Source organism: Scyliorhinus canicula, chromosome 11 (genome assembly GCF_902713615.1).
Source record: "Scyliorhinus canicula chromosome 11, sScyCan1.1, whole genome shotgun sequence".
Lineage (NCBI taxonomy): Eukaryota > Metazoa > Chordata > Chondrichthyes > Carcharhiniformes > Scyliorhinidae > Scyliorhinus > Scyliorhinus canicula.
The window spans coordinates 18,988,782-19,003,115 of record NC_052156.1 but is presented as its reverse complement, the minus strand read 5'-3'; the positions used below and the strand labels follow the sequence as shown (position 1 = coordinate 19,003,115).

Sequence of the window (14,334 nt, the reverse complement as noted above, 5' to 3'; positions counted from 1 at the left end):
GGCGGCACGGTGGCGATGTGGTTAGCACTGCTGCCTCACAGCGCTGAGGACCTGGGTTTGATCCTGGCCCTGGGTCACTGTGGAGTTTCCAGATAATAATAATAATCTTTTATTGTCACAAGTAGGCTTACATTAACACTGCAATGAAGTTACTGTGAAAATCCCCTAGTCACCACATTCCGGCGCCTTTTTGCGCAATGAGCCGGTACGGGAATTGAACCCGCGCTGCTGGCCTTGTTCGGCATTACAAACCGGCTGTCTAGCCCACCGTGTCTGCATTGGTTTCACCCCCACAACCCAAAGATGTGCAGCATGGGTAGATTGGCCACACTAAATTGCCCCTTAATTGGAAACAATTGAATTGGGTGCACTAAATTATTTTTTTTAATTGTGTATATGGGGCGGGATTCTCCGGACTACCAGCCGCGTTTTCCTGGGCGACACGCCCTCGCTGGCAACGGGATTCTCCGTTCCCCTCACCTGCCAATGGGATTTCCCAATGTGGCCACCTCATGGCGCCGGGAAACCTGCGGGCGTGAGTGTGCTTCCGGAGCAACGGAGAATCCCGCCGGCGGAGAATCCCGCTGATGGACTTTCAAAAGATTTTTGACAAAGTCACGTATAATTAATTAGAAAAGTTCAAGCTTGTGGAATTAATGGGACATTGGCTGCGTGGGTACAACATTGGTTAAGAGAACAGAAGACAGAAACAAATGGTGAAAAGTTGTATTTTATACCCATGGATTAGTATCAGGGGCTGTGTTATTTTTGCTACATGTTAATGACACAAGGCATCATTTCAAAGTTTGCAGATGACGCAAAACTCAGAAAAGTAGTTAACTATGAGGAAGATAATAATCGACTAAAATAAAAGCAAAATTCTGCAGATGCTGGAAATCTGAAGTAAAAACAGGAAATCCTGAAAAATCCTAGCAGGTCCAGCAGAATCTCTTCGAGAGGGAAAAACAGAGTTAACGCTTTGAGTCTGGATGAGAGAAAGTGACGTGACGGATTTTCTACTGTTTAAGAGGGGGTAGAGCAGGCGGCACAAAACTGAACTCCATCAATAGGTGGGAGCTTGGGAGATCGGATGAAAGTGTCATGGGCATAAGACAAAGGAAGTGTTAATGATAGTGTGAAAGACTAAAGTAGGTGCTAATAGTGGCATAACGGTAAAACAGCAGAATGCGTTAATAGCAGAATAATGGTCAGCGCTCTGTGAAATCAAATCCTAAGAATAAGTTATAAGGCCTTGTGGGGGAAAGGGGATTGGGGGTAAAAAGAACATTTTAAATAAAGAGCAGGAAGTTCATGGTCTGAAGTTGTTGAATACAATGCTGAGCCCGGAAGGCTGTAAAGTGCCTAATCAGAAGGTGACGTACTGTTCCTCCAGTTTGCGTTGGGCTTCACTGGAACATTGTAGCAGGCCAAGGATGGACATGCGGGCATGAGAGCAGGATGCTGAGTTGAATTGGCAAGCGACAGGACTGACCAAAGGTATTCCGCAAGGTCACCCAGTCTGTGTTTAGTCTCCCCAATGTGGAGAAGATTGCATTGGGAGCAGCGAATACAGTAGATTAAATTGAAGGAGGTGCAAGTGAATCGCTGCTTCGCCTGTCAGCAATGTTTGGCACCTTGAACAGTGAGGAAGGAGGAGATAAAGGGGCAGGTTTTACACATCCTGTTATTGCATGTGAAGGTGCCGTGAGAAGGGGATGAGGAGTTGGGGGAATGGAGGAATGGACCAGTGTACCACAGAGGGAATGGTGCCTATGGAATGCTACCATGGGTGTGAAGGGAAGGTATGTTTGGTGATGGCAGCATGCTGGGGTGAGCAGAAATGGTGGAGGATCATCATTTGAATGTGGCGGCTGCTGGGTTGAAAAGCGAGGACAAGAGGGCCCCATCACGGTTCTGGGAGGGAGGGGAAGAGGTGAGGGCAGAGGTGAGGGGATGGGTCGGACAGAGTTGAGTGCCCTGTTAACCACAGTGGGGGAGAAACCTTGGCTCAGGAAAAAAGAAGACAGATCAGAAGCATTGTTTTGAAGGGTAGCAATATTGGAACAGATGCGATGGAGGCAGAGGAACTGAGACGATGCAATGGAGTCCTTACAGGAAGCAGAGTGTGAGGCGCTGTGGTCAATGTAACTGGGAGTCAGTTGATTAACGATGACTATTGGTAGACAGTTCATCAGCAGAAATGGAGACGGAGAAGTCAAGGAAGCAAAGGGAAATGCTAGAGATGCATGTGAAGGAGGAAGAGGGGTGGAAATTGGAAGCAAAATTGTTGATTTTCTCCACTTCTGGACAAGAACAGAAAGCAGCACCAATACAGTATTTATTATGCCAGAGAAAGGTAATAATAGACTTCAGGAGGACATGGAGAGACTGGTGAATTTGGCAGACAATTGGCAAATAACATTTAACAGAGAGAAGTGCGGTGATGTATTTTGGTAGGAAGATTGAAGAGAAGAGAAATGCATTGAGTGGTACAATTTAAAGGGTTGTAGGGAGAAAGGGACCTCTTTGTACATATGCAAGTCTTTGAAGTTAGCAGGATAAGTTTAGAAGGCTATTCAAAAAAGCATTTGGAATAGTTAGCTTTATTAATAAAGACACAAAGTAAAAAGGCCAGGAGGTTACACAAAATCTTTATGAAACACTAGTTAGGCTTCAGCTGGAGTATTATGTTCAGCTCTGGGCACCGCATTTCGGGAAGGGATGTACTAGAATAATACCAGGGACAAAGACTTCAGTTACGTGTAGAGACTGGAAAAACTGGGGTTGTTCTTAGAGAAGTTGAAGATATGTGAGAAGCACCCAAAATCATGACAGAGTGCATAATAAAATGGTTTCCAAAGGTTAAAAGATAGCAATCAGAGAACACTGATATACGATGATTAGCAAAAGAACCAGAGAACAACATGAGAAAGCATTGTTTTCACAATGAGTTGTGATTTGCTTGAAAAGACCGTGGAAGCATATTCAATAGTAACTTTCAAAAGAGAATTGAATGTGTAGTTGAAGGGGAAAAATACATGGCTGTAGGGCACGATCAGTGAAGTGGGATTAATTCTAGCAAAGAAACAGCATGGGCTGAGTGGCCTTCATCAGCTCTGTATCATTCTATGATTCATCGGTAATAAACCAGATTATCTTCTGTTGGTTCCCACTGGGTCACTTGCCCACTGCATTACTGCCCGCTGGAGATTGAGATCTTCAGCAGAAGAAATTTGAAAATTGCTTGTATTGTCTTTAACCTGCACTAGAATTTCCAACACTCCGGAATTGCCCCGGCCTCTCCAGGAATCGAGGATTAATCTTCAGGACAATGCTGTGAACTGTCCAGGGGACAAAGGTGCAGGAGTATTTAATTTTCATTAAACAGGTAGAAAAGTGAAGGAAGCGGGAAATTGGTTGACAGCCATAACTTATCCAATCAGGTGTTGAGTGCCCAATGGTGGGAGTGTGGGGGTGGGGCAGTTGAAGGCCGGTGGTCACATGATGAAACCTCCAAGAAGACATGCAACTAAAATTGGGAACTCGAACCAGCAGTAACCCTGATCCCACCTGTAGGGGTAAGACATTGTACTAAGATTCTTCTCGAACTCTCTGCTGCGACATCCTGAGCAAACCCAGGGAAGTTTTGGGTAGGAGCCTGAGGACACCCCAGGATAATGAAAATACCAAGTATGCACTTAGCACCAGGCAAAGGGAATCAGAATGAAATAAAACAATGTCAGCCTCTATATTCAAATCTCCTATAAGGATGCTCTTGTTATGTTGTTTGATAACATTAATGGCGCCATTCTTACCCCGCTTGCCGTGATCTCTCTTTCAGTTTGTCCCATTCCGCGATTATGTCGATCGATCTGGAAATCAGGTTTTGAGTATGGCCCGACTTGCCAAGGATGTTTTAGCAGAAATCCCGGACCAGCTGCTCTCCTACATGAAGACAAGAGACATAAAGCCACGGCCAGCACCTCCCTCTTACACATCTGCCTCACAACAGTCATTTCACACAAGGATCTGAGGAAATTCGCCCTGTCCGGAATCAGTGTATTTACAAACTGCTTTTAATATAATTCCTATCGGAACTTCTGTACGTGTGTGTGTGTGTGTGTGTGTGTATGAGCAAGAGGAACGGACAGGCATTGAACACACTCTTGTTCCATCGTTGAGACATTGGCCGTATTTATTCAAGCTGCTAATGTCACCATCGTGTTCATGGATGACTGATTGGAAATAATGGAAACTTGCTGGATGAGGTCCATCTGTCATTTTGAGTTTGTGGCACTGTAACAGCTGCAACCTCCCCTGTTGCCAGGTCTGACAAAATATCATTACATGCTTAACTCTGTCCTGCTCCAAGCAGCCAGAAATGATCATGCTGCCATATCCTAAAAGCCTGTAAATGTGCTTTCAACATTTATCCAGTGTTATCTTTATATTTGGTTTAGTGCCAATGGTATCCGTGACCATCATCGCTGAAACGCGGCAAACCAGTGTTGGAAGAAGAGGAAATTCAAATTCTTTGTCTATTGTTTTGATAAGTTAGCAGTGATTTTGGACTTCATTGAGATCAACGTGTTCTAGAGAACAGGGAAGCCTTATTGAATGACGATGCATAATTCAGATTTACAATCGGGTTAGTATAACTGATTTCAAACCTTGTGGACCAAACTCTTCCTTGTCCTCTTATCGGTAAACTTTGAAAGCACTAGCTGAGAGTTCAAACTCCAGAAGGTAAACATTGCCTCTCTGCACAGTAATCTAAGCTGAACACGCACAGACGTTGATTCAAATATCTCATACGGCCCACTTCTTGGGAAGGTATTCATTAGGTGGCATCTTCATCTTCTTTCTCCCAGTCCAACTGCAGTAGGGTTTCATCAGTGCTCTCGCTTTCCTTGGTCACCTTCTATTGATATTGTTGAAGACTCTGATATTCTCACTCGATTTCTACCGCCACCTGTGCTAACTCCCATCCGACCGCATTCCCTTTCTCCAACCCCCGCCCACCACACCGCCCCCATCCCTACATGTTATATTGTCTTCCCCAACACATTGTATGTATCCATGTATCCATCTGTACAACCAATCACTGCGTGTTATATAGGAATGACATTGGGTTGACTTGCCCCCTAGTTTACACCACCTGTGGATTTCCGGGAAGAATCTCTCTCCTTGGTTGGAAAACCAAATGACCATTCTCCCTGCTCCAAAGTGACACTTAGCCACGTGGGGATTCATGAGTACAAACATTAGCCAAGCCATTGAGGTTTAAACCTTGTTGCCATGCCAGTACTCTATAAACTTTGTGGTGGTGACAACTTCATTATCTTAAATTTCCTCCTCTCTCTAGCTGCACTACACAAGGGCGGAGAGTTGCCCTTCCCTCTTTATGGAGAACCCCCCTGGTTAAACTCTCTCACTCTGATGGTTTAAGGGTATTAGGATTTCATGAAATGCAAAGTCACAGCTCCACGCTTGTAATCTTACTATGACATATATGTTGGAACTCCACTGTGCTATCTACCAAGGTTGTCTAGATCCACTGTTGCTTTCAAAGTTTCCGACAATATGTTCTTTGAATTGTGGCTTGTTGACAACCGTGGCAGACAGCTGCCTTTAGGGTCCATTTCTACTTTAGGACTATGATTCTGGGAGCATGCTGTATTATGAATGGTCGCATGTGCAGATTGCATCATACTGCTACAGAGCATTTTGGGATGTACAGTTTAAACCTTCAGTATTGTCCTGCAAATGAGACTGACATAAATCAGATCACATGGTGAAATGAAGGAAAGGGAGATCTGTGATTGACCTGGTAAAAACAGAGCTCCGGTGATAGCTCCCTGTCATTCCATGATGTAGAACATCAATACAATGCCAATTCAAAGGCCATGCCAAATAATATTTGTTTTTCAATAAGAATGTATTAAACTATGTAAAGGAAAGTGCAAATAATTACATGTAAATGTTTTTCCTCCCCTCCTATCTTGAAGGGTTACAAATCAACATAAATACATTCTCATTGTGTAGACAGAGCGTGAGCAGGTTATTCCAGCAAAGTGGGTCACAACATGCACACTCCATCCTATCCTCACCCATCTTCTGCAGACACACGCAAACTCTGGAATGGCCGGCAGCTATGTCAATACATTATTTTGAAGCTTTCTAAAGGCCAGAAGATTACCCTCCCTGTAGTCTTTGACCTTTAGGAGCAGGGTTTTCCCAGCCTGTTGCAGGGCAGACTTGCGTTGGGTGATCTTTAAACATGGCAGGCAGGGCCAATTGCAAGATTACCAGTGCCAGCAATTGTCATCAGTGAAGGAAATGGGGGGCAGCACATCATGAACCTGCACCCAGTTGTCCTGATGTTGGCAATACCTTCACAGAAGTGGGCATTTCAGACCTCCTGCAATTTCCAAGGAGGTGGGGCAATTTTGGAAGGTGATGTGCTTCACACCAGCTCAGAGGTGTCGTGAATAATAGTTAAGAATTGGGAACTATATGAAAGGTAAGTTAAAATGGTGCTTCTAACTTCACTGAAATGCTATGTCATAAGTTATATATAAACAATGAGTGATGATAGTGCTTTGATTTGAAAAGGTAAGTGAGCATTAAATAATGTTTGATAGGTTCACACTTTGCTAGATGTCCTCTTACCTTTTCTTTTTATAAATTTAGAATATCCAATTCATTTTTTCCAATTAAGGGGCAATTTAGCGTGGCCAATCCACCTACTCTGCACATCTTTGGGTTGTGGGGGTGAAACCCATGCAGACACGGGAAGAATGTGCAAACTCCTCACAGAGAGTGACCCAGGGCCGGGATTAGAACCCAGGTCCTCAGCGCCGTAGGCAGCAATGCTAACCACTCTGCCACCATGCTGCCACAGATGTCCTCTTACCTGTTGTACCATTTCTATTGCTTTTTCTATTTAATCCACTCACCGTCAAGTGGCTTCAGCCCCCTAAAGCAGCCAGAACGCATATCCACTTTAAGAGGTACAGTCTGGTTTGAAGTAGTGCAGGCTAGCTTGCAGGTTTTCCCTTTCCACACTGATGACCCTACTAGTCGTGAGCCTCTTCATTCTCAACTTTTCAGGAAGCAGCCAAGAGCTCCTCCATTTTGGAGTGTCCTCACAATCATCTTTCCGCCTCAGTAGCGCCCACCTCTTCCAGTAGAGCTGTTGGGCCTAGATTGGGCCTTTCACTTCACAAACCAATTAGGAGACCACTTATCCTAAGGTTGCACCCGCAGAAGTCCTGAGGACATGCACGGGCCCGGGGTCCCTATATGGTCCTGACATCAGAGTCTCGAAGCCCATTGAAAAATTCAGCCCAATGATTCAAACTACAAAATACATCATGAAAGACTTCACCTGATTTGCATGCGTGTGAATCTGTGGGGACATGCCAGTCTGTTTCTCCCATAAAGGAGAAGGGTTTGGGCTCAGCTGCAACATCAATCTTGGTCAAATCATTATTGGGTGACATTTTCCTTACCTTAAGTGACGAATGAATGATTAAGTGAAGTACCAGATAGCAGCCAGTATGATCACAGAATCACTACAGTGCGGAAAGAGGCCATTCAGCCCATCAGGTTAGCACTGATCCTCTGACAGAGCACGCCAACCAGGCCCACTCCCAATCCCTGCAACCCTGTAACCCCACCTAACCTACAAATCCTTGGCCACAAAGGGGCAATTTCGCCTGGCCAGTCGACCTAACCTGCACATCTTTGGTCAGTGGGAGCAAACTGGAGCACTGGGGGAAACCCATGGAGACACAGGGAGAACGTGCAAACTCCATACAGACAAGGCTGACATTGAACTCGGGTCCCTGGTGCTGTGAAGCAGCTATGGTGATATGCATCACTGTAAATACACAAGGGGTTAATGCAGATACACTAGGACACTGTAAATACACAAGGGGTTAACGTAAACACACTACACCTAGCTAGACACTAGAGGGAGCACCAGAGACATCATGACACACAGACAGTTAACCAATAGGTCAGTAAGATAGGACACGACCAATGGGCATTCAAGACACACACACAGGTGACACTACCACAGAGGGGCATTACATCAACCCATATATAAGGACACAGCACACATGATCTTCCTCTTTCCAGTGGAGACACTTAGTGAGTACAGACAGGGTTGATTGAAACACATCCCACCCACCACATGGATTGTAGCAGACTGGTTAGTTAGTCTGAGTAGCTATGGCAGGATTAACAGGAGAGTCGAATCCAAGTAGGAGGATCTTTAACAGTTTAATAAATGTGTTAAAGCTATCTCCAAGTCTGAACCTTCCTTTGTCAGAGTGTACATCAAGGAAGCAGCTTATGCTCTGTGTAGTAATCCACGGGAGGCAGGAGTTCCGTCACCACACCAATATTTATTTACAATAACGATATTACAGGAGCAGCTATAAACAGTGCTGCTAGCAGTCCAGTCAACTTAAGACTGGCTCACAAAGCCTACACAGGTGATTATATGGGCCCCCTCAATGAGCTATCATTGAGGGAGCTCACACTCCAATTGGCCAACCAATAAAGCCAATTGGAGTTCATTACACTCCGTCAAGAGCAAAACAAAACACCAGCAGTGTTACCCACTGTGCCACCGTGCCGCCATCCTCATGGAACTGAACCCCAGCACCTTCAGAGGACCATAAGATAAAATTGGACCACAGGGAGAAAATGAAATAAAAAGTACACCAGGATGTTCTTTACTGTGTAGCTGTGCATTGCAGGCATAACCAGCAGATGGCACATGAACATTTCACACTGCCATTCCAAAACACTGGATGAACAGAAGGGATGGAACAACAGCGCCATCTCTAGGTTGATGGGTTCAAATGAGCATTTCTTCATGAATAAAAAAAAACACAACTACCAAATTCTTGACAGGCCTTCAAAGTACACAGCCTGTTTATATCCTTCACTCAAAGCCACAGCTTGAAAAGATAATACTCTGAGGAACACATATTTTCATATATTTAAACACCTTGTGCCTGGCCTGTGTCTGTAGGATATCCAATGTAAAGTAATGTCAGATGCATCAGAGTTCAAAAATTGGAATTGATCCACGTAACCAATTTCTTCTAAGGTGATTGTGCTGACCTATATGTGGCAGAGCAGTTAGCACTGCTTCTTCACAGCGACAGAGACCTAAGTTCGACTCCAACCTCAGGTGACTGTATAGTTTGCACATTTTCCCTGTTCTGCGTGGGTTTCCTCCGGGTGTTCCGGTTTACTCCCAAAGTCCAAAGATGTGTAGGTTAGGTGGATTGGCCAAGCTAAATTTCCCCTTAGTGTCCAAAGGTTAGGCGGGAATGGGGTGGGGGAGTGGGCCTACGTAGGCTGTTCTTTAAGAAGCTTGGTGCAGACTTGATGGGCCAAATGGCCTCGTTCTGCACTGTGGGGATACTATAAATATCCTATTAATGCAGGACAGATAGAAAAAGGTACAACCATCCTTCAGGAACCAGCAACCCCTCAAAACAGGTCAAATGGCTTATTATTTCCCTTAAAAGGGCCACCAGCAACTAGCAGCGTCACTCTCCTGAATTAAAATAAAATGGCTAAATTATTTTCCATGCTCCAAACCATGAAGCAGCTCCTCAGAAACCTAAACAATCGGGTTACTCAAAGCAATTTGGGTTTTTTTGTGTGGCTACCTTATTTTCTTATCCAGCCAATCATAAACACCTAAAATAATATCAACAGCACAATAAACACATAACTTAAATAACTGGCGGGCGGCATGTGGCACAGTGGTTAGCACTGGGACTGCGGCGCTGAGGACCCGGGTTCGAATCCCGGCTCTGGGTCACTGTCCGTGTGGAGCTTGCACATTCTCCCCGTGTCTGCGTGGATTTCACCCCGACAATGTGCAGGTGAGGTGGATTGACCGCACTAAATTGCCCCTTAATTGGAAAAAAAAAATTGGGTACACTAAATTTATAAAAAATACTTAAATAACCGCCAAGAAAAATTGCACTTGTTCATCAGATTGTTTCTGTCCTGTTGAAAATCCCGCTTCATGGGCGCGATTCTCCGCACTCACGACGGGGGGAAAATAGCGGGCCGCACAAATTGTTACGGCGACGCTGGTCCGACGCCCTCCTGCTATTCCCCCCCCCACACCCGCCCCCCGACACAAATCGCTGCTCGCCGTTTTTTTACGGCGAGCAGCGATTCTCCCCTGGCCGATGGGCCGATTTCCAAGGCCTTTACGGCCGTTTTCACGAATTTGAATACATCTGCTATACAAGTTCGTGAAAACGGCGCCAAAGTGCCGTTCTGCACAACCATGCCACCGATTGGCACGGCCGCACCACGGCCGTGCTAAGGATGGCATGGGCCCGCAATCGGTGGGCAGCGGGTACTTACCCCGCGCACTCGTTGTTACTCCGCCGCCCCGCTGGATCAGTCCGCGGGGCGGCTGAGGAGCATTACAGACCGCGCATGCACGGGTCTAACGCATATGCGCGGATGACATCATCCACGCATGCACGGGTTGGAGCCGTCCAATCCGCGCATGCGCGGCTGACGTCATCAATGCGTCAGCCGTCGCTAACTTTGGCGCGCGGGCTTAACGAAATTCGTTAAGCCCGCGATACCGTAGTTAACAGGGCCGCGATGCTAGCCCCGACCGGGGAGCAGAATCGGGTCCCGGGCGGGGGCTCGGAGGCTGCCGTGAAACACGGCCGTTTTCGTGGCAGCCTTCACGACCCGCCGCCTTTGCGGAGAATCGCGCCCCATAAACTTTGCCTTTGACAAGCTAACCTCTTTCCGCACCCCAAGGCTTAAATTTGTGTGGCACAGTAGCACAGTGGTGAGCACTGTCGCATCACAGCTGCAGGGACCCGGGTTCGATGCCTGGCTTGGGTTACTGTCTATGTGGAGTATGCATGTTCTCCCTGTGTCTGCGTGGGTTTTCCCCGGGTGCTCCAGTTTCCTCCCACAAGTCCCGAAAGACGTGCTCATGAGGTGAATTGGACATTCTGAATTCTCCCTGAGTGTACCCGAACAGGCGCCGTAGTCTGGCGACTAGGGAGTTTTCACAGTAACGTCAATGCAGTGTTAATGTAAGCCTACATGTGACACTAATAAAGATTATTATTATTTAATCCTTTCTTGGAATTTTCTGTCATTCTTTGACACTTTGCTCGAGCTGTTTCTCAGGCTTTTGTGCAGTGACTTTTCAGGATCCTGCATACTATTACAGAGAATGTACAGCACAGAATGAAACCATTCAGCCCAATGGATTATACCAATGTGCATCCTCCACATGAGCCTCCTCCCATCCCTCTTCGTCTAACCCAATCAGCAAAACCTTTTATTTATTTCTCCCTCGTGTGTTCATCTAGCTGTCCCTTAAAATGAACCAACTACTTGTGGTACAGAGTTCCACATTCTAACCACTCTCTGAGTAAAGAAGTTTCTCCTGAATTCTAATATCCAGCTTGTTTTATTGGCGACTTCATGCATGTATCGCCTAATTTCTCAATGACATTGTTGTAAAAGCTCTGGATGATATTGTAAGTCATAGTATATGCAAACTTTTTTTTATTCATTCGTGGGATGTGGGCATCGTCGGCTGGGCCAGCCTTTATTGCCCATCCCTGATTGCCCTTGAATTGTACGGCTCACAAGGCCATTTCAGAGGACATAGAACATAGAGAAATACAGCACAGAACAGGCCCTTCGGCCCACGATGTTGTGCCGAACTTTTGTCCTAGGTTAATCATAGATAATCATAGAATTTTGGACACTAAGGGCAATTTATCATGGCCAATCCACCCAACCTGCACATCTTTGGCCTGTGGGAGGAAACCGGAGCACCCGGAGGAAACCCACGCAGACACGGGGAGAACGTGCAGTCTCCGCACAGACAGTGACCCAGCGGGGAAACGAACCTGGGAAGCCACAGTGCTAGCCACTTGTGCTACCGTGCTGGACATTAAAGAGTCAACCACAGTACATCACATGTAGGCCAGACCAGGTAATAACAGCAGATTTCCTTCTGCAAAGGACATGAGTGAACCAGGCAAGTTTTTATAACAAGAGGCAATGGTTTCATGTTCACCATTAGATTTTTAATTCCAGTTTAGTTTCACCATATGCCCTGGTGGGATTCAAACCCTGTTCCGCAATGCATTAACAATAATCACTTATTGTCACAAGTAGGCTTCAGTGAAGTTACTGTGAAAAGTCCCGAGTCGCCACATTCTGGCGCCTGTTCGGGGAGGCCGGTACGGGAATTGAACCCGCGCTGCTGGCCTTGTTCTGCATTACAAGCCAGCTGTTTAGCCCACTGTGCTAAACCAGCCCCTCATTACCAGCATTACCTACCATGCCAGTGACAATGCCACTGTGCCACCACCTCCCACTCGAAGGCCTGTTGTGAAAATGATCGTCATTTGGTACAACCCCTAAACATTAATTTCATGTTCATCTCGGTGAATTCAGAATCAGGCCGTATCTGTAGCTGTTACAATGCTGTACTGTTCTGAATTTGAAAATAATTATTAATATTAGACCATTATACATGTACAGCATGTTAGTGGAAACCCCAGCCAAATATTTTTCTTTAATTGCCTCAAGGGAATGATTGCAATCATTCAATTAAGTGGGTCGGTGCAGACTCGATGGCCAAATGGCCTTCTGGACTGTATGTTCTATATTCTTAATCCAGACGACTGGTAATTCTGTAATACAGTCCCAGATATCAATTATTTTGCATATATCCTATCTATCTGAGCTCCACATTTACATTACATCTTATCACCCAATATAATGCCCTTCTTGCTATTTTAATAATTTGTTTGAAATCAAATAGATTTCTGTCCATAATTCAATCAGCTTTTATACGGCAAATCATCCCAAACTTCTTAAGTAGATCAAAAAATCCACTCAAATGTCTCTGTTACCATCGATGAAATCTGGAGTTTCACGATAACATCTTGTATTTTTATAGTGCCTTTAGCCTTTCGAAACATTCAGGTGCTTCACACAGTTTGCCAGCAAACAAAATTTGACACCAAGTTACTTGATTACTTGTTTTATTTGTATTGTCATCACAATTCGGAACCTGCCGCCATGATGAATTTTCAATAAACCGACTATCTACGAGGAGGTTAAGGGCAGACAACCAGAAGCAAGAAGTAGGTGCTGCCGGCTGCTGGCAATACAGGCCGAGGCACCAGGCCCAAGGGTGCCGAGGGATCCAACCACAGGTGAGTGACGGCGGGATGAAAGTCTGGGGACTGGGCTCGTGGGGAGGGAGGGTCGGGGACTGGGGTGTGTCAGCAGCAGGGGCATGGTGATGGCTCTCAGCAGACCTCCTGAATGACTTTGAAGAAAGGGCTGCCCTACCAAAAGCCCGCAGCAACCCCAACAAGGTTTGCCCTTTCAGGCTTACTGCATGGCGGGTCCCTTGCTTGCTGCTGGGTGAACACCAGCTGGTGGTAGATGAGACTACTGGAATACTGTGAACAGTTTTGATTCCCTTATCTAAGGAAAGATATACTGGCATTGGGGGCAGTCCAAAGAACGTTCACTAGGTTGATCCTGGGTATGGAGGGATTTTCATGACGAGAGGTTAGAACATAGAACAGTACAGCACAGAACAGGCCCTTCGGCCCTCGATGTTGTGCCGAGCAATGATCACCCTACTCAAACCCACGTATCCACCCTGTACCCGTAACCCAACAACACCCCCCTTTAACCTTACTTTTTTAGGACACTACGGGCAATTTAGCATGGCCAATCCACCTAACCCGCACATCTTTGGAATGTGGGAGGAAACCGGAGCACCCGGAGGAAACCCACGCACACACGGGGAGGACGTGCAGACTCCGCACAGACAGTGACCCAGCCGGGAATCGAACCTGGGACCCTGGAGCTGTGAAGCATTTATGCTAACCACCATGCTACCGTGCTGCCCCTGTGTAGGTTGTGTAGGTTGCGCCTGTACTCATTGGAGTTTAGAAGAATGAGAGGTGACCTTATTGAGACATATAGGTATCTTAGGGGGCTTGACAGGGTACGTGCTGAGAGGGAGTTTCTTCTTGTCGCAGAGTCTAAGACCAGAGGGCATCATCTCAGAGTAAGGGGTCGTAAGACATGTTGTTAGGTGAATTGGACATTCTGAATTCTCCCTCAGTGTACCCAAACAGGTGCCTGAGTGTGGCGACTAGGGGATTTTCACAGTAACTTCATTGCAGTGTCAATGTAAGACTACTTGCGACAATAAAGATTATTTTTACCAATGACACAGTATGGACACAAACGGGCAGCACGGTAGCA

The 14,334-nt window shown here is 46.0% G+C and overlaps 1 protein-coding gene across 2 annotated transcripts in view; it reads left to right on the top strand.

Annotated features, from left to right (window-relative positions):
- LOC119973878 (copine-9-like) overlaps positions 1–6,046 on the top strand; it is a 540,456-nt gene extending 534,410 nt beyond the window's left edge. For both annotated transcript variants that reach the window (XM_038812403.1, XM_038812402.1), the window contains one exon: positions 3,842–6,046. In XM_038812403.1, the coding sequence (XP_038668331.1) occupies positions 3,842–4,033 (192 nt within the window). In that variant the 3' untranslated portion in view covers positions 4,034–6,046. The remainder of the gene's footprint in view (positions 1–3,841) is intronic.
- Positions 6,047–14,334: the final 8,288 nt, after the last annotated feature.